At 36.5% G+C, this 20,962-nt stretch overlaps 1 protein-coding gene across 2 annotated transcripts in view; it reads left to right on the forward strand.

Annotated features, from left to right (window-relative positions):
- Positions 1-20,962, forward strand: part of CDH10 (cadherin 10) — a 186,576-nt gene that overhangs the window by 137,772 nt on the left and 27,842 nt on the right. For both annotated transcript variants that reach the window (XM_027520259.1, XM_027520260.1), the window contains exon 6: positions 20,066-20,253. In XM_027520259.1, coding sequence (XP_027376060.1) covers positions 20,066-20,253 — 188 coding nt within the window. The remainder of the gene's footprint in view (positions 1-20,065; positions 20,254-20,962) is intronic.

Here is a 20,962-nt window from a genome sequence, read left to right on the forward strand (position 1 = left end):
TCTAATTAAATGGAAAAAATAGACATTTGAACAGATGAAAATACCCAGTAAAATTCACTGTATCATTTTTCTTCTACTACAATACCTTTATTTATTCATTCACTGGTTATGTTGTTTTCTTTTGTTAAGTCAGATTTTGTGGTTGGTATCTGGTAGGCATATTACACAAACCAGGATATAATAGTAATAGTAATAATAATAAAATAATAGTAATGAAAGAGCATAACATGTTTTCTGAATAGCGTTTTCATTTCACCATTTCATGCATCAAGTTACTACTTTATTTTGTCATAACCCATTGAGGTTAGTATCTCCATTCTACAAATGAGAAAATGAATGCTATAGACATTAAGGATGAACTGCAAGTAATGGCAGAGGTGGTTTGAAATCCATGCCCAACTCCAGATGTACACCATACTATGTTAGAAGAAGTTTTAGAGCATCCTGTATCCTGTCTCATTATTTTTAAATTATAAATGGAAATATAATTTATGGATTTTTATTTTCTCAATTATCTTTTCTCCTATGAATATTTGCAACCATATCTTACTATTGGGAACACTCAGTCATGGCAATTAGAATGTTACTTGATAGTCTAAGTTACCTAACATGCGGAAAACTAGTTTTTAATTTCTCATCTCATTTCATTAAATAGCCAATGTTTGGCGAGAGTTCCACAGGTTATGAAGACCCTCATATGTAGCATATCACTGACACTCACAAGTTACTTGTATACACACATTGCTATTATTATCATATCCAATATGTAGAAGAAGTAAAGGAGGTTCAGAGTGGAAATAATAAAGAGAACAAACTAGTACTGCCTAATAAAAATAGAATGTAAACCAAGAATGTGTGCCACAAATGTAATTGTAAATTTTCTATCAGCCATACTTAAAAAATTAAAATAAGCAGAACATATTAATTTTAATCATATATTTTAACCCAATATTATCCTTTAAACATATCATTAATATAAAACTTATGCAGATGTTTTACATTCTTTTGTCACATAAATCTTTGAAATATCCTCTTTCATCAAGTATTTTCCAGCTATATCAAACTCAAGCCAGACATTTGCAATCAGTAAGTGCATGAGGGTTAGTGACTTAACTGGTGTCTGCCATATGAGACAGTTTAGGACAGACTATGGAGTCATTCTCATGAGCCCAATTTTGTCTTCTTCATTTGCAAGCTTTCTCACGTTGGTCCATTTGAATGACGTCTTAATAGAAGGTGCCATTCCAGAGCCATTCAGTAAAACTGGATGGTAGTGCATAACCCGTGGAGTGGTAAGACCAAATAATTTTAAGTATATGAAGTACTTGACTCAGTGGCTGGCTAATAATGTATTTATGTGCTCAATTATGTTAATGTGTGCAAGTACTGCTCTATTTTTATTATTGTTTAATATTATAAAAGTAGGGTTAAAACTTAAACTTCCATGCAAGTTAATCCAAGTTCAACATTTTCTACTATGGTACGTCTGTAGGAGATAAACAGTCATTTGGAAGGAACAGAAACAGACAAAAGCACACATGTCCTTCATTGCTTATCTTATTTATTGTGTAGATCTGTAAAAACTGTTCTCAATCAGACAGTTTTGTCCCCTAAAATATATTTAACAATATCTTAAGACATGTTTGTTTGTCTCAACTGGTCACTACTGCTGGTATCCGTTGGATGTAAGCTAGAAACGCTGCTAACCATCCCCACAGGTCACTTGACAAAAAGTTATCTGACCCAAAATGTCATCAGTAGTGAGGGTGAGAAACTTTGATATTATCTGAGGATCTCTTCAAGTGAAACCAGAAATTCTTTCATTTAAAAATATTTATTGAGAAGCTCTTTTTCCAAACACTATTGTAAATTTATATATATATGTATATATGCTTTTTGTCCCTATGATCGTTCATTAAAATGGGAGAGGCAGATGATACATTAAAAAAAAAAAAAAAACTATACAGACAAGGTATTCGCTTAGTTCTAGATAAAAAGAGAAACATGAGTGTTCCAAGGGGGACGATAAGGGAAGATCTTGCTCATGAGGTGATATTTGATCCAAACACTGCAAAATGTAATTGTTCACAGTGGTAAAGGATTTGCCTGTCAATGCAGGAGATGCAAGAGATGGGTTCAATCTCTGAGTAAGGAGGATCCCCTGAAGTAATAAGAAATAGCAACCTGCTCCAGTATTCTGGCCTAGGAAATCCCATGGACAGAGAGGCCTGATGAGCTATAGCCTATGGGGTCACAAAGAGTCAGACATGACTGAGTGAGCACACACACACACACAGGTGGGAAAGTCCTTCAAGCAAAGGAAACAGCAGATGGGCAACTCTGAATAGGCAGTTGAATGATGTTGAATGAAAGTTGATGGTCAAGAAATGAAGACCAATGTGGTTGGATCATACCAAACAACAAGGTTGCTGGGGGAATAGATCAGCGAGCCCTGCACTCACAGAAACATTGGCAACAGTAAATTATTATTGAAATTAAAACACACACACACACACACACACACACACACACACACAGAGCTACATGTGTGACCTAAGTTACCATTATGGTCTTGTGCTTTAGAGGTATAAGCATGTGAACATTGGTAAGACATGTCACCTTAGCATGGTTCTAAAAGAGAAGCAATGGATTAGAAGGTTGAGGTGCACCTGAAAACAGTTCCAAAAGGATTTTAGGGTTTTCCTCCAGATAGTAAATTGCATTTTCACTACCAAAACAATGTATCTGTTGAAATTATTTCAGAATCCTAGGTTGTTTCAATGACTTTGATTTTAAAAACAATTAGTGAAAAAAATATATATTGCTTTCCTTCCGGTGATAGGCATGGTGCTTGTAATTAAGCATATGAGGGTTAATAAGTTTTTGTTACCAGAAAGAGGACTGTTTTCAGGGCCTGAGAGTGGACTCTTGACTAACACTTGGAAATGAATTGTCTGAGGAGACAAACATACTGACAAAGCAAAAGTCTATTGGGAAGGAACCCCAGGTGGAGAGCAGCAGGGAAAAAGGAACCCAGGAGAACCAGAACCGCTCTGCCATATGGCACAGTCTCAGGTTTTACGATAATGGGGTTAGCTTTCCAGGTTGTCTCTGGCCAGTCTTCTTGCTTGTCCCTGGTGGTGCATGCATCTCAGAAAAGATGAGTTTTAGCTTCAGGGTTTCTGGGGGGTTGACAGGACATATTAGGAGCTGGCGTCTCTCCATCCTTTTGGCCCCTCCTAAATTCTCTCAGTTTTCCACAGCAGCACTCTGATTTCTTATTAGAATCTCCCGTTGTGAGGCAGCTCATGCAAGCAGTTATTATTGTACCTGGCCAAGGCAGGTGTTTTTGGGTGTTAACTGTTCTCTAATATCTTGGATCCTGATTACAAATGGCTTACTGTCTAGCAGGGGAGAGAATATTTCAATATGAAATGATACATGTGATAAGGGAACTTGGGACAGAATTTAATGAGCGAACAGAGGAGCAGCACTTTTCCAAACAGAGGGGAGGAGAACTGAGTGCATCCTTTACAATGGAAGATATTTTTGAGAGAATTTATCTTTTGATATAAACGCTTTCTTCGAACTACTACAAGCCATAAAGGCAGGGAAAGAAGGAGAGTTTATGAAGTTGGAAATTAGCAAAATTACCAATGTAGAGTATTCAGATCAGATCAGATCAGTCGCTCAGTCGGGTCCGACTCTTTGCGACCCCATGAATCGCAGCATGCCAGGTCTCCCTGTCCATCACCAACTCCCAGAGTTCACTGAGACTCACATCCATCGAGTCAGTGATTCCATCCAGCCATCTCATCCTCTGTTGTCCCCTTCTCCTCCTGCCCTCAATCCCTCCCAGCATCAGAGTCTTTTCCAATGAGTCAACTCTTCGCATGAGGTGGCCAAAGTACTGGAGTTTCAGCTTTAGCATCATTCCTTCCAAAGAAATTCCAGGGCTGATCTCCTTCAGAATGGACAGGTTGGATCTCCTTGCAGTCCAAGGGACTCTCAAGAGTCTTCTCCAATACCACAGTTCAAAAGCATCAATTCTTCAGCTCTCAGCCTTCTTCACAGTCCAACTCTCACATCCATACATGACCACAGGAAAAACCATAGCCTTGACTAGATGGACCTTTTTTGGCAAAGTAATGTCTCTGCTTTTGAATATGCTATCTAGGTTGATCATAACTTTCCTTCCAAGGAGTAAGCGTCTTTTAATTTCATGGCTGCAGTCACCATCTGCAGTCAAATAAAGTCTGACACTGTTTGCACTGTTTCCCCATGTATTTCCCATGAAGTGGTGGGACCGGATGCCATGATCTTCATTTTCTGAATGTTGAGCTTTAAGCCAACTTTTTCACTCTCCACTTTCACTTTCATCAAGAGGCTTTTTAGTTCCTCTTCACTTTCTGCCATAAGGGTGGTGTCATCTGCATATCTGAGGTTATTGATATTTCTCCTGGCAATCTTGATTCCAGCTTGTGTTTCTTCCAGTCCAGCGTTTCTCATGATGTACTCTGCATATAAGTTAGATAAACAGGGTGACAATATACAGCCTTGACGAACTCCTTTTCCTATTTGGAACCAGTCTGTTGTTCCATGTCCAGTTCTAACTGTTGCTTCCTGACCTGCATACAAATTTCTCAAGAGGCAGATCAGGTGTTCTGGTATTCCCATATCTTTCAGAATTAGCAAAGGACATATTCTGTGCAAGTAGAAAAAGAAAATGGTAAAAGATTGCTTCAAAGTGGTGGTGAGAATTATTTTGGTGATGCTTTTAATGTTTACTTTACTGTATTATGTATTTTGTATCTACTTTTATAACTTGATACAAGAAAACCAGAATAACAAACGATAGAAAAGAACAAGAGTGACAACTGCTTCAAAGTCAGATAAAATGAGTTTTGAGTAGCAGCTATTGGAATTTACATAATGGGGGTAACTGTGGATGATCTTCCCCAACTGGTTTTAGTAAAAATCATTTAAAGAAGCTGTAGGGTTGTAAATTGAGGAATAAAAGAGAGTCAGGAAGAGGATCAAAGAAATAATGCCTGCACTTTAAAAAGCTTAGGTGAACAAGAAAATAAAATAGAAAAGGAATATACTGTAATAGTTAAAAATAAATACTAGATTAAGGATGGTTCAGTAGATAATTTTTGAGAGCATCCTTTCTCCAGACTCAAAGCAAGACTTAGGACTACAGTTAACCAAGGACGTGAGCTACTGGTGGAAGGTGTAGAAAATTAAGTAATGATCACATCAAAGTACAATATGATGTCTGGCCATGGGGTAAGTACATGAACAACAGAAAGAAGAATAAAGGACTAGTTATTTTCAGCATGAATAGGAGAGGCCTCTCTCTAAGGAGGCCTGAATATTTTTGAAAATAGAAAATGCATACAATTAGATAATTTTGCTTCTCTAATTGTCAGTTCCTGCATATATAGTATTTCAGTTCAGTTCATTTCAGTTGCTCAGTCGTGTCTGACTCTTTGCGACCCAATGAATTGCACCACGCCAGGCCTCCCTGTCCATCACCAACTCCTGGAGTTCACCCAAACTCACATCAGTTGAGTCGGTGATGCCATCCAGCTATCTCATCCTCTGTCATCCCCGTCTCCTCCTGCCCCCAATCCCTCCCAGCCTCAGTCTTTTCCAATGAGTCAACTCTTCTCATGAGGTGGCCAAAGCACTGGAGTTTCAGCTTTAGCATCAGTCCTTCCAATCAACACCCAGGACTGATCTCCTTTAGAATGGACTGGTTGGATCTCCTTGAAGTCCAAGGGACTCTCAAGAGTCTTCTCCAACACCACAGTTCAAAAGCATCAATTCTTTGGCACTCAGCTTTCTTCACAGTCCAGCTTCCACAACCATACATGACCACAGGAAAAACCATAGCCTTGAGTAGATGGACCTTTGTTGGCAAAGTAATGTCTCTGCTTTTGAATATGCTATCTAGTTTGGTCATAACTTTCCTTCTAAGGAGTAAGCATCTTTTAATTTCATGGCTGCAGTCAGCATCTGCAGTGATTTTGGAGCCCCCAAAAATAAAGTCTGACACTGTTTCCACTGTTTCCCCATCTATTTGCCATGAAGTGATGGGACCAGATGCCATGATCTTCGTTTTCTGAATGTTGAGCTTTAAGCCAACTTTTTCACTCTCCTCTTTCACTTTCATCAAGAGGCTTTTTAGTTCCTAGAATGCTGCAATTAACAAATTAGGTCACTTATATTAAATGTTTTCAGTAGTAACTGTAACATATCGTTTCTCCCCATGTGCGTGCCTGCTAAGTTGCTTTAGTTGTGTCTGACTCTTTGGGACCCCATAGACTGTAGCCCTCTAGGCTCCTCTGTCCATGCGATTCTCCAGGCAAGAATACTGGAGTGGGTTGCATGCCCTCCTCCAGGGGATCTTCCCGACCCAGGGATCAAAGGCACGTCTCAAGCCTCCTGCTTCTCCGTACATAACAATTTGCCTCCCCTTCCTTATTCCTTCTCCACAAGAATGTGCAATGTTTCTAATCTTGCTTTTCGTGCTCTGATGCTGTGCTGTTACTCACTGATGGCCAAAAAGTAAATAAAAGTGTCTTACGTCTAAAGTACCTATAACTTCAGCAAAATGAATGAACTTACCTCATATGAATAAAAGAACATCCATGGATGAGGACTTCAGAGCAAATGTTTCTGCTCTTCAGGCAGTCAAACATTCAATGGCCCTTGAATTTTACTATGCTTCATTGTGCTAGGATAGACAGACGTTATACTCCATCACCTGTATTCTATCCACTTGGTGTTTTCAGTTGAGTATTTTCGTTTCTTTTACCCCATGTACTTCCTTCTTTCCCTAAAAATCAGAAAACAAAATAGGCTTTGTGGAAAAAGACTATGAAGAGATTAAAGAACTGAAACCTGATCATTGTAGGCTTGGCAAAAACACCCAGGACAGTGGGATTTGTGCCCAAATGGTCTTTTTAAAAAGCACCTCTGGAAAAATGCTAGGATAGTGTTTCTCTTGAATCAGAATCAGTGATTAAGGAATAGATGATCTGCAGAGGTGAGGCTAGTCTCATTACCTTAATACAGAAGAAGATATTGTATGATAAGACTCTCTCAAATACATTCTAAAAAGTGAAAAATAGAAACAGAATGACAAAAAAAAAATAGACATCAGAAAGGAAGGTCCACTCCTAGAGAAAAAGAGTTTACAAAAGCAGTTATGTGGATGATCAAGGTTCCAGTCAACCAGCTGATGTCTAGAAGATTTGGCTCTAGTACTTGGATGGGACAGTATTTCACTAGAAGTCAAGAAGGCGGGGCTTCCCAGGTCGTGCTAGTGGTCAAAAAACCCCGCCTGCAATTGCAGGAGATGAAAGAGATCTGAGTGTGATCCCTGGGTTGGAAAGATCCCCTGGAGGAGAGCATGGAAACCCACTCCAGTATTCTTTCCTGGAGAATCCCATGATCAGAGGAGCATGGCAGGCTGCAGACCACAGGGTCACACAGAGTCAGACACAAATGAAGTGACTTAGCAAGCACACACTCAAGAATAAAAAAGAAACTAAACATCTGACTGAGATCCAGCAAAAAAAAAAAACTTTAGAACATAGTTTGAGAAGACCACAGCTTGTTATTCATATATGGCTGCTTTTCCACACATTGTAACACAGAGAAAAGAAAAGGGATTATTCTATCATCTACTTAGTAATGCATCTACTTAGTAATCCAGAGAAATCCAGTTGTCCTAGAACTATGCCCCTGGTCTATTTAAGACACAGACCTCTTTGCAGACAGCTTAGATGGACAAGTAGAAGTCAGGAGTCAGTATCAAGTACATTTATGTAGTAGTTGAGCTGGGAATTTATGAAGAAAGAGAATTTATAAGCTCCAAAAGTGTATGATTGAGTGATGCCATCCAGCCATCTCATCCTCTGTCATCCTCGTCTCCTCCTGCCCCCAATCCTTCCCAGCATCAGGATCTTTTCCAATGAGTCAACTCTTCATAGATAATTAATATCAAATTTGTGACAATGTGATATATTTATTATGCAAGCTTACAGATCTATCCCAAGTGCCCTCAAAAGAGTAAATTTATTGCTGCTTACTTTTTTTTTTTTTTGCTATGACATTGAGAATTGTAACAAAAATCAGTTTTTCATCATTTGGTTGTTGGTTCTGAAAACTAGCCAAGAATTTTCACTTATAAGAAAGTTTTTTTTTTTTTAAATGATGAGACATTGGATGTACATATAAACTTGATGAAACTTGTTTTCTGAGTATTTTGATGCTAACACTTTTCCATAAAATTATATTTAAGATTATACAGAAATACAGCCAATTCATACACCATAGCATGCAATTCTAGAATCACTCAGAGCCTGGAAGAGGTTTCATAGCTATGTTTGTTTGTTTTAACTGAATGACCTTTATTGGCTATGTTTATTTAGCTCATTAAATAACATAAATATGGATTGTCTGGTTTGCCTACACTTAAATAAAATACAGCAACAGTATGAAAATAAGAGTAATAGGTACAATGTTATAATGTGGATTAAACACTGTATAAGATAATGTAAAATTAATTCACTTAATCTTCATATCTGTATAATTATAATAATATAAAATTTATTTCCCCTTTTATTAGTTCAAAAAAACATGAAACTTAAATCACTTGCTCATAGTTTTACAGCTGGAAAAGAAAGAACAGTTTCGATGGCTCAAAAATCTGTACTTCTAAGCATTATACTCAAAAAGAAATCGCCACATCAAAGATTCTCTTTGTCTTCCCTGATGAATCTTTCCTTTAGTTAATTCAGTGCTTCACTAGTTGCCTGTAAATGGGAACAACTTCAGATGGGACATAATGAATTCATAAAATGTCCATGCATTTTGATACAAACCCAGGTAAATCAAACCTTTTTCAGTTGTTGTTGTTCATTTGCTAAGTCATGTCTAAATCTTCATGACTCCATGGACTGCAGCACAGCAGGCTTCCCTGTCCTTCCCTATCTCTCAGAGTTTGCTCAAACTCATGTCCATTGAGTCAGTGATGCCATCCAACCATCTTATCCTCTGTTGCCCTCTTCTTCTCCTGTCCTCAGTCTTTCCCAGTATCAGGGTCTTTTCCAGTGAGTTGGCTCTTCCCATCAGGTGGCCAAAGTGTTGGAGCTTCAGCTTCAGCATTCAGTGAATATTCAGGACTGATTTCCTTTAGGATTGATTGGTTTGATTTCCTTACTATACAAGGGACTCTTGAGAGTCTTCTCCAGCACCATAGGTTGAAACCATCAATTTTTTTGGTGCTCAACCTTCTTTGTGATCCAACTCTCACATCTCTACATGACTACTGGAAAAATCATAGCTTTGATTATATGTATCTTTTTTGGCAAAGTGATATCTCTGCTTTTTAATACACTGTGTAGGTTGGTGATAGATTTTTTTCCAAGGAGCAAGTGTCTTTTATTTTCATGGCTGTGGTCAACATGTATAGTGATTTTGGAGCCCAAGAAAATGAAATCTCCCATTATTTCCATTTTTTCCCATCTATTTGTTATAAAGTGATGAGACTGGATGCCATGATCTTTGTATTTTGAATGTTGAGTTTTAAGCCAGCTATTTTACTTTCATCTTCATCAAGAGGCTCTTTAGTTTCTCTTTGCTTTCTGCCATGAGGTTGGTATCATCTGCATATCTGAGGTGCTTTTGCAATATCTAAGGACCAAACACAAGTGAGTGCTTTATTGGATCCTTCTACTGCTCGGTGGGTAAATAAACAAGTTTGCATGAGACAAGGTCTTTCAAGGAAATGTCTATATGATACACAGAGATTTTAATCATGTCCTTTCAGTGAGTTGTGAGACTACCGTAATCCCTGCCTGGTACCAGGGAGGTGTGATTTAATAAGTGCTGATTTTCACTTTGTAAATAGAGTCAGCTTCTCCTCTACTGGGGATTCTAAGGTAATGTAGACCCCGGGCTGATCTGCATATTTTAAAATTATCAAACACATTTCAAGTAGAGCAATAGTCAGGTGTGTCCCAAGGAAGATGCTTTAGCCTGAGAAAGGAGGGAATGAATTTTAAAATGTCTCTTTCCCCCCTTTTTAATGTAGAAAAAATGGATATTCTTATAATCAAAAGCACTGTTCTACTATTTATATAGGTTAGATAATGGCTCTGATATTTACTGTGATCAGAAAAATATCCACATATATTTGTAGGATTTCCCTATGCTCCTAGTACCTATAATTTGGAAGAATTACAAAGAAGTCATGCTATTAAAGCATTGTTTGATTTATTAAACACTTACTACTACATGGAAGGAAGTATGATAAAAAATAATAACTAATAATATTATAGAGAGTAATAAACAGAAAACATTAATAAATCATTTGCATTTTGAAAGATTATAAAGTCATAACACTTTTTCTCACACACATATACATGCAGTTTTATTTTACTGCATTGTAGATTCTCTCACACACATTGTCTCCCTCACTCTTTTGTTTGCTTTTGTCTGTAGATGTAAGTTATACATAAGTTACATAAATATAATATACATGCACATATAGGTACATATGCATGTAAGCTTATTTACAGAAATATAAGTGGAGAATGATACAAAACATTTATGCTATAAATATATTTAACACTCAAGTAATAAAATGATCAACTCTTCAGATGTAAGGAGACCAGAAAAGAGAAAAATATTTAAGTATTTTCCAGGAAAGAAGACAGGCATTGAGAGGGAGAGCATTTCTGTTAGGGAGGACAGAATGAACAAAGGTGACATTTGGAAAAAATGCGTGTGATTTGGTATGGCCACATCCCAGGATTTGTAGCGGAGGCTGTGCAAAATGAGAGTGGAAATACAGCAAAGTCAGCATCATCAAGAGGGTTGATACAAAAATAAAATGCTACCTGTAGTATCTAAGGGAGCATTTTTTAAGAAAGCACCAGCTACATACAGTTCTTCATTTTGTCTAATTATTCTGGCAGCAACGGAGCACGTTGCTTGGATCGGAAGAGCAAGGGTTGATGAGTGTCTGAACTGAATCGGAGGAGAGGAGGGATTTGAGATACAGTTAAGTGGGTGAGCCATAGGATTTAGTAATTAGGTCGACAAAAGGTTTGAGGGAGAAAGAGAGCAAAAGATACAGTCTCATTTTCTACCAGAAGAGCTTGTGTGAAGAGAGAGGCAAGGATTCAATCTGATTCGAACATTTTAAATTAAGATGCCTGCAAAAAGATGGTGGGTTTTAAATACCTAATACATGGTGAACAATATATACAGTGGGTTTTTAAGTATCTAGTAGATCGTGAACTATATACACATGTGAAATATACGTGAGAATAGACACCTATAATCTCAGCTAAGCTCAACATTTAGTGAGGAAATGGGCTTCCGAGGTGGCGCTAGTGGTAAAGAACTCACCTGCCAATGCAGGAGATGCAAGAAATGCAGGTTAGATTCCTGGGTCAGGAAGAGCCCCTGGAGGAGGGCATGCAACCCACTCCAGTGTTCTTGCCTGGAGAATCCTATGGACAGAGAAGCCTGGCTACAGTCCATAGACAAACAGGGTTTGAACATGACTGAAGTGTCTTAGCATGCACACAGCAGGTACTCACATAACCAAGGAAATATACAATTTCCAAGTATGTTGAAATATATAACTTTCTAGAAAAACATAGTGTGTGGAAATTATACAAAAATCCACCTGGAACTCTCCAGTGAATCCTGTAGAAAATTACCTTAGACTAAATGATTTAGCATTTTATTAAATGGGATTCAAAGTCCCTCTGTGTTATGGTGTCCTCTAGAACACACTTGGAAAATACCCCTGGGTAGGTATAGATAAAGATCTATAGAAATAAAGCTAGCTGTACAAATTAGTTTAGGCTCAAATGCTGTTAACAGTTTTTAGTAAGCCTATAATTTCAGGGGAGACACATTGCAAAGAGACTGAGTACCTAGTACAATGCAATATGTTTATGAATGACTCATTTAAGGTTATCTTAACCTTCCCGATTCTATATACTTTTTATGTTCCTACACATTGCAGTTCTATGTATCTATTGATGCCAATTAACTTGGAGACAATTTCAAAGAAATGAATCAAGATGGATTCCCTAGACTCTGGGGATCAATGACAGCGTCTCTAAAAGCTTTGTCCCATTGCTTTCTTCAATGACATGAACAGGAAACTAAGACACTTTGCAGCATCTTGTTTTGCTCTAATTTAACTTAAATGCCTTAAGCTAAGTTGGTGATCATGTCTCCAGTGTTCACAGATTTAGGTTTCTGCCTTTCCTCTGCTGAGTGTCTTCAGTTCCAAAGCCTCAGTCCCTTGTCAGTCTCTGGTGTGACTTTGAGCTCTCCTCTGCTTTTCCTAAATGCCCATTTAGCATTGCATAATTTCCTTAACTACTCTGCAGTTTCCTCTCAGGAGCTTTATCTTGTTTTTAATTTCTTCCTGTTAAGCTCATTAGAAAACATCTTTTAAACATTATACAACAGAATGGTTTATAAACGTGCATAATTGTGTCATTTTTCTTAGAGCAAGTATTGTTTGAGATTATTATGCGGCGTAGAGATGTTACAATAAGATTATATGCAAAGCAAATAAAAAAATTAAACTAATGTTAAATTATTTTGTTGTTTCACGTGTGTGGTGCTTTATTCTCACAACTCTGGAAAAGTAGAGAGGTTCTTAATGTAAATGTGAATAGAAATAAGGGCAGGAAACAAAGGAAAGAGTCAAATTATATCTCTTTGAAACTTTTTTTTTTTTTTTATCAACAAACGGCAGCTATTTGTTGCCACGATTCAAAACCTGTGTTTGCCCTCTTTGCTCTCCCATTCGTTTTCTGGCATCTAATTTGTTGCCCCTGAGGAGGTCACCCGGTCACAGCTGTAACTGTGCCCATCTTCTGCCTTTCCTCCCAAGTCTCTTATATGAGCTGTCAGTTATTTCTAATTCTAGTAAACAAATCTGCAGTGTTTTCCATACTCAAGTGCAGAGGTCTTACTGATTAAATTTTAGTAGGACAAGTGACCTGGAATATTTAGTCCTGAATCAAAATTTTTTAAAAAAGTACATCAAAATTGTTTAAAATCATTAATAAATGAAAATTTAGATGTTGTGTGAGGGTGTCAATAATAGCCTCAGAATACACTTATTTAAGTAGCCTTATCTTTTGGCCAGTCCTTAAGAAGTATTCTTTGCAATATTACCATTTAGGTTTTTATTTCTAAATGCAAATTTGCACAGGCAATTTGGAAATGGCAGTTGCCTTTCTCCTCCTTTCATTCGTGCCTTTGTGCTTAAGTCGATAACCAGACTAAGAACATACTCACTGGGAAGAAATATTTATCTGCCCTAAACATTAAAAGAGAAGCAAATGATTCAATCTGACACCTGGGAATGAATTGGAAACAACTATAAATTGGAATTGATAGGAAAGCATACCACATAATTAAAGCTTCATCAACTGTAAGGTAAAAAATAAGAAGCATGCAAATAGATGCCTTTAAGGAAACATGAAATGTAAGATGGATGGCAGGTGCTACTTTGCCTTTGACAGTGAGTGCAGTACAGTCTGTCTCCTTTCTGGATCCTCTCCTGCTGCTCCCCTTACATGGTAGACACCTTTGCAAGCTCTTCATTAAAGCAATTTCAGTTTGCTTGACAAACTAGCATACCTGTGTTCAACAGACGAGTTTTGGAAATAAATTTAAGAGTATGAATGAATAGCTCTCTCATACCTTTAAAATATAGAAATGCACTTTTTAAACTTTGAAGTAGACCCAATAAATCTCATCCTTGAATAGGTTTCTTAGCATAAACACAATTTCAGAGAAAGCGTTATCTATGCATCGTGAGCACTGAATAAAGATTTATTGAATAAATGAATTACTGAAGTGGCCATATAATCAAAGCAATTATGAATGTATATGTTCTGTATGTGTATACAACATATATGTATTTTATTGTATGACTATCTAAATTATTTAACAGAGGAACTAAATCTATGGTATTTTAATGAATGAGCTCAATCTTAGTCATTGCTTTTCTGGAAAGAATAGAACTTGAAAACAATTTGATTAGTGTTTCAAAAAAAATAAATATATTTTTGTGCATGTATAGAGGAGCCTGGCAGGCTACAGTTCATACGGTTGCAAAGAGTCCCTGATGCTGGGAGAGACTGAGGGCAGGAGGAGAAGAAGGCAACAGAGGACGAGATGGTTGGATGACATCATCAACTCAATGGACATGAGGTTGAGCAAACTTCAGGGGCTAGGAAATGACAGGGAAGCCTGACGTGCTGCAGTCTGTGGGGTCACAAAGAGTAGGACTCTACTAAGCAACGGAACAACAACATAATATGAATCAATGGAGAATGATCACTTCCCTACTAAACCTCAGAAAGTACTGAAAATTAACATGGATAATGCTTACTCTCATGAAAATGAAATAACCCGATGGAAACAGTCTCTGCACCTACCAAAGAATAAAACAAGGAAATAAAATGTTTTGGATCCTTGACCAGAACTATACTAATGACAAGTTCAAAGCAGACAGATTTTCAGAATCTAAGCCAGTGCCTAAAACTACAGCAATCTCAAAAAAAGCCCAAACTAAAAATAAAAAGTCGGAGAACAAATTCCCAGAAACAATACTCCCAGTGAAATCTATGAGACAGTAAAATTAATGAAACAAACAAAAACACTTTTTTTTTCTTTTTTTCTATCTCCCTGCTAAAAGATCCATGATGCAGAAACTTTCTACCATAACCTGATAATCTCCAATTTCATCAGGACAATTTTCTATTTAATTTTTTGAAAAAAAAATAATTTGCTTCAGGGAATTTTCTGGCAGTCCACTGGTTAGGTTTACATTTTCACTGCCAAGGTTGTGGGTCAGTCCCTGGGCAGGGAACTAAAATCCCACAGGCCACATGGTGTTGCCAATGATAATAATAACAATAATAATAATAATAATTTGCTCCAAAGTATTAAGTTCATAGATAAAATTTTAAAATAGAAAATAAGCCACCCATTCTGTTCTTCCTCTCCATAGCTCTAATCATCACAGAAAACAATGATAAATTGTTACTTTTTAGTTCACCTAGGTTAACCATAATTAAGTAATATTTTCTTGTTATTTTAAAAATTTTTGTAGATTTCCTTTTGACTTCTTTTCATCATTCTCAAAAATGGAGCTCAGTGGCATCTCAATCTATTCTCCCCTTAATAATAACACATTTCAAAATTTCTCTATTGGTTATCTCACCAAGTTTGTTATGAAATTTCTTTTATATCCACCATTTTCACCCTTCCTCTCTGCCTTTCTATCCCAATAGCATTTTCACTGAAGCAGTAAATATATCTAATAAATTTTAACCATGTCTTAAAAAAATTCTTTATAATTTTTAAAATGCACTTTTCAAAGTATTATGCATGTAAACATAATTATTAAATTTAATACAAAGTATTAAACATGTAAAACATGTTTTACATTCAACATGTAAAAGTTGAATATTTAGTTCAAAACTGTAAACCAAAGCATACACCAGCTCTTAAAAGTCTTAGGAGATAATAAGCCAGATATTTTATTTTCCATGGAATGATTTCCACTATTGACAAAGATCCTGTTTAGTAAAGTTGTATTTTCAGAGATGTTACAGATTTGCGCTTTAGAGGTGCTATTCAAAAGTTATTAGTGAAAAAACCTGATAGCACTTAGCTTAATTCTAGCAACATTCAGAGTTATAAACCATCAGTATTCCCCCTTCAGCATGGGCTGGCTCATCTCTGGAGTTCAGGAAAGTCTGCCATCCCAGACAGTTCTTTTTCATTTTCTTAATTCAGATACATAGCTCTCTAGATCTTCTGTATTCCTGTTTCTTGATTTAACTTCTTGTTTTCCTGGAATATATTCTACATCAGGTTATTTTAAAAGGGCCAAAGGGAAAGAAATTTGCTGAGTCTAAAACTATCTTTATTGGGCTATCATACTTGATTAATACTGTGGCTATAGTGAATATTCAAGGTTCAAAATAACTTTATCATCAAATTTTGATGACATTGCTCAGTATCTTTCTAGGATCAGGGGTTACCTTGAAAGGTCCATTGACATTTTGATCCATGTCTTTTATTTTTCCCAACCTCACAATTATATATTAATTTTTAATCATGTGGACTTCCTTCCACTGTCCTCTAGCTCACCAGATCTGTCCTTTGTGATTTTAATTTTCTGTTTAACCCATACATTATTTTTTAACTGCTTCAACCTTGACTACTACTGGATATTGTGTTTAGCTTCATATCAGTATAGGAAGCCACTTTTCATTCTCTAGTAAAAATCTTATAACTTTCATTCCTTAAAACATACTGAGTATATTTTAAAAATATGCTCCACCTGATGACTCTACGTTATTTGTTTTGTTGATATGATCCAGCTAAAGTGTTTTACTTGTCTTGATTTTGCTTTTGAATTTTATGTTATTGTTGCTTTTCACTGTTTTTTTTTTTTTTTTCCTGCTGACTCTACTTGTGATTCTTCCTGTGTTATTATGTATGTGGGATCGAACCCACATCTTCTATATTCCAGGTGGATTCTAAAACCACTGAGCCACCAGGGAAGCCCTGAATTTTAAATGAAAGATATTTATTTCCATCAAGTGCCAGTAAAGACTAATAACACTTTTAAACAAAGCTGTATTTGACAATTATTTATGGTGTATACGGGTTTGCTTGTTTGTTTTATGTTTTCATATAGCATGCAGTAACTATAAGAGAACATAAGTATCACTACTTTAAAGCATTACAAGGATTTTAAAAATAGCTTGCATTCACATGCAAGATACTCAAATTGTGCGTGTGTGTGTGTGTGTTTGAGAGAGATAATTCACACACACACAAACACATATGTAGTATTTATGGTTTTCCAAACAGAATAGTGTTGAGGTCTTGTTAACGTTTTATAAAAATAATGTCCCACTGTGTATAATTTTCTGAAATTTGCCTTTTCCCACTTCATATAATGCAACTAAGATTCATCCATATTTTTGATGTAACTATAGCTCATATTTTTCAATTTTATATTATGTTAGGATGTGTGATAATGTAACAGTTTATTTACCTATTTTCAGGCTGTTTTACATTCGGGTTCTCTTCTTATTTTTTTTTAAACTTTACAAACAATAATTCCATATGGAATTTCTGCAGCTATTCTTCTCAGAACATCGGTGGATTTTATTAATGATAATATTTAACTTCACATCAGAGTATCCTATTATGGGTTGAAATATGTTCCATAAAAATATAGCTTTAAGTCCTTATGTGAAAATAGGGTCTTTATAGAGGTGATCAAGTTAAAAGGAGGTATGTAAGTTTGGGGCCCTTTTCCAATATGACTGGTATCCTTAAAAAGGGGGCAATTAGAATACACAGAGGGACATACACAGAGGGAAGACAATGTGAAATTACAGGGAAAAGATGGCCACGTAGTTGGAATGATGCATTGACAAATCAAGGAATGCCAATGATTGATGGCAAGCACTAGAAGCTAGAAAAGCCAAAGAGGGATCTTCTATAGACCTGTGGAGAAGAGAATGGCCCTGCCGGATACGTTGGTTTCAGAATTCTAGCTTTCAAAACTGTAAGACAATAAATTTTTATTGTTTGAAGCCACCTAGATTTTTTTAAGCTTTTTTATTTTATATTGAAGTCAGCCGATTAACAATGTTGTGCTAGCTTCAGGTGGACATCAAAGGGACTCAGCCCTACACATACGTGTATCCAAAGGAAGAGACAGAGGTTGCCAGGCAAAGAGTTGTGTAGAAAATCTTTCATAAGGAAGAAAACTGCATTAAATTGAAAAGGAAAAACGTATTTGAAAAACCTAAAGAAGACCAGTGTATGGAGACTATTAATTAAGGGTGAAAATGACAGGAAATAAGAATCTATGGAGGGCCAGCCTATCTATGTTTTAAGTACAAAGTGAGTTGTCAAATAATTTCAAGGCTCTGAATAACTATTAATTAAATTATTGTTTTCAAAGCATTGATATGGCTGCAGTGTGCACTCAGAGTATAAAAGATTTAATTGGATTTGGCCAATTATAGGACCTGACAGATGAGTTAGGTAGTTTCTCAGATATCCAATATAAGAAAAAGTACATAGTGGCTATTACATTCAAAGAAGTACATTGGGAATATGGTGGTGAAAAAATGCAAAGCCGCCCCTGTCTTGTGTAGCATCCTCATGGTACATACAAATAAACGAGTAAATCATATAATACCTAGCAGTGGTAAGTGATAGGAAGAGTGATGCCTTCTCAAAAAGGTTCTTTTCAGTGAAATATTAAGCTTCTGAGGGGTCATGGTTGAGTAGTCACCTGAAGAAGAAAGAGGATGAACCATCTGATTATCCAAGAATAGGTGTTTCTAGGAGAAAAAAAAGCAAAGGCAAAGAGAGCCAACAAGACAATAACCAAGGAATGAATTGAGAGTTGCTGTCAATGTTGTGTAACCAGAAATTAATGGAGAGAAAAAAATGTAGAAAAAGAATTGACAAGTATACATTAAGTGACCAACCAGGGTGTGGTAGAAACTGAGTCCTAATGGTGTCTCCTAGGAAAGGACTTTTCAAACTGAGAAGTTGTTGGCCTCTGTATTAGTTTGTTAGGGCTGCCCTGCAAGGTACCACAGACTGTATGGCATCTCTCTTCTCACAGTTCTTGAAGCTGGGAGTCCAAGACCAAGGTGGTTTCTCCTAAGGTTTCTCACTGACTTGTAGATGGCCATCTTCTTCCAGGCTTCACATGGGCTTTCCTCTTGTGCCTGATTGTGTCTAAACACTTGTCATGTTAGATTAGGGCTCAACCTAACCTTCTCATTTAACCTTAATTACCTCTGTAAAGATGTTATATTCTAGTACAGTCATATTCTGAGATCCTGAATAGGGTTTAGGAGTTCAACATATGAATTTTAAGGGCCTTAGCCCCTCAAACACTCAACACATAAGACAGCCATTTTCTCAGATTTGGTAAATTGTGTTATAATTATTTGAGGACAATGGGGGAAGAAGTTTATGTGAGGGAAATAGTATGTGAAAATATAGAGAGCAGGAAATTAATTTTTGACAAGAAAGACTTTGAAAAGCCCAGTTTGGTATAAAGCTTTCCTGGAAGTGACAGAAGGAAAGACACATTAGGAAAGATATAGTCAGGCCAGAGTATGACTAGCTAAGAGGTCTGGACTGTATTATGTATATTAAGGAGAATTACTTAAGGTTTATGAGCGAGAATCTGCTCTAATCAGAAGTGTGCTTTGGGTCAATTAATCTGTCAGAAGCATGTAGTTTATGATCAGGTGCTAAAACATAAATCTCATTTAGCAGGAGAGCTGGTTCATGCTGGAAGCACGACTAGAGTCAGGGGCTTAGATAAATTCTTGTTTTGCTCTGAATGTAAGGGAGTTTGTCAGAATGTAGTGTTTTCACACTGACACTGTGAAGGACATCTTTGTATTCCCCACAGACTATCCTTTGTGTCTCCCATCACAAACAGAAGTGGGGTTCCTCCCCACTATGGCTGATCGCATGGAATTTTGTAATGTTCTGCTCTGCAGCTGCAATAAACTGAGTAGTAAATAACTGAAAACAAGAAAGGAAAAACAATTTAAAAATATGTTCACTCACTGCAATATAGAAATATTTGTGGTATATTCTGTGATTTGCTGTGATTGTATAAACACATACAGGTACATATTTGTACTCAAAGCTAATCTCTAGTTACTTATGCAAATGCAAAAGAAGACAACATGCTCTTTTTAAAACCAGAATTCTTGGTATAGGTTGTTTCACTAGTAAGCACAGATCAAGCACCCTATATTTCTACTTTTTCTGTCCCCAAACTATATATTATACATATTGAGTGTATTCAACTTATTAGTAAACATCTAATGTAAAGTTTAAGATTTATAATATTTTCTCATACACATTTTACCTTTAAATATTCTATTGAGGAAGTCTCTCTCTCTCTTCTTTTCTGTAATCTGTACAGACACCATCCATCTTCGAGTTCTTGAATCCTCCCCAGTTGGCACAGCCATTGGAAGCGTAAAAGCAACTGATGCTGACACTGGGAAAAATGCTGAAGTAGAATACCGAATTATTGATGGTGATGGGACTGATATGTTTGACATTATAACTGAGAAGGACACACAGGAGGGCATCATCACTGTGAAAAAGGTGCAGAACAGCCATGGAAATAATCATCTGTTTAGAAAGTAGATATTTTGCTATGTGTTATCCACTCAAGCATTGTCCATTAAGAAATATCCCTATCATGTTCCAGTGTAAATGTATAAGTATGAGGGACATAAAGCCAAAGATCACCTTGGACGTTCTGACCCAGTGCTTTTGTTAATTAAAACATGAAACCTGAGATTTTACAAAATTTAAAAGGCAAGGTAATATATGTGTGATTGTATTTCTGAGTCACATTAATTAAAGCCCCTTATTAACATTGTTTCCTTAAAAATAGCTAATAGCTAATAATAGCAATATATCATCACATTTGGAGGCATAAAAAGTAACATGCCATCTATCCAGATGTATGAAGCAATAATTAGAGTTGCTAATGAAAAGAGACAGCATGGATTGGAAGATAATTTCATTGTTCACATTTTCCCTTCTGCTACATAAATTAAGCTTTTCTGCTCACATATGCTCAGTGATACAATTTAAAGGTAACTAGTTTTTTATTGCAGCATCAGTACCATCATTATAAGAAAAAGTAAGGCCCAGTAGAATTTAGGTCCTAATAAAATGTCCTGCATACTATTTGCATAAAGTAACCACTAGTTAATCACAAAACTCTCCTCAGGTTCTATTACCAAGTTCAAAGTAGGCAAAGACAATGACTAGCAAAGGAGGGGCCAACTCAATATTTAAGTTT

This window comes from Bos indicus x Bos taurus, chromosome 20 (genome assembly GCF_003369695.1).
Source record: "Bos indicus x Bos taurus breed Angus x Brahman F1 hybrid chromosome 20, Bos_hybrid_MaternalHap_v2.0, whole genome shotgun sequence".
In the NCBI taxonomy this organism is placed as follows: Eukaryota; Metazoa; Chordata; class Mammalia; order Artiodactyla; family Bovidae; genus Bos; species Bos indicus x Bos taurus.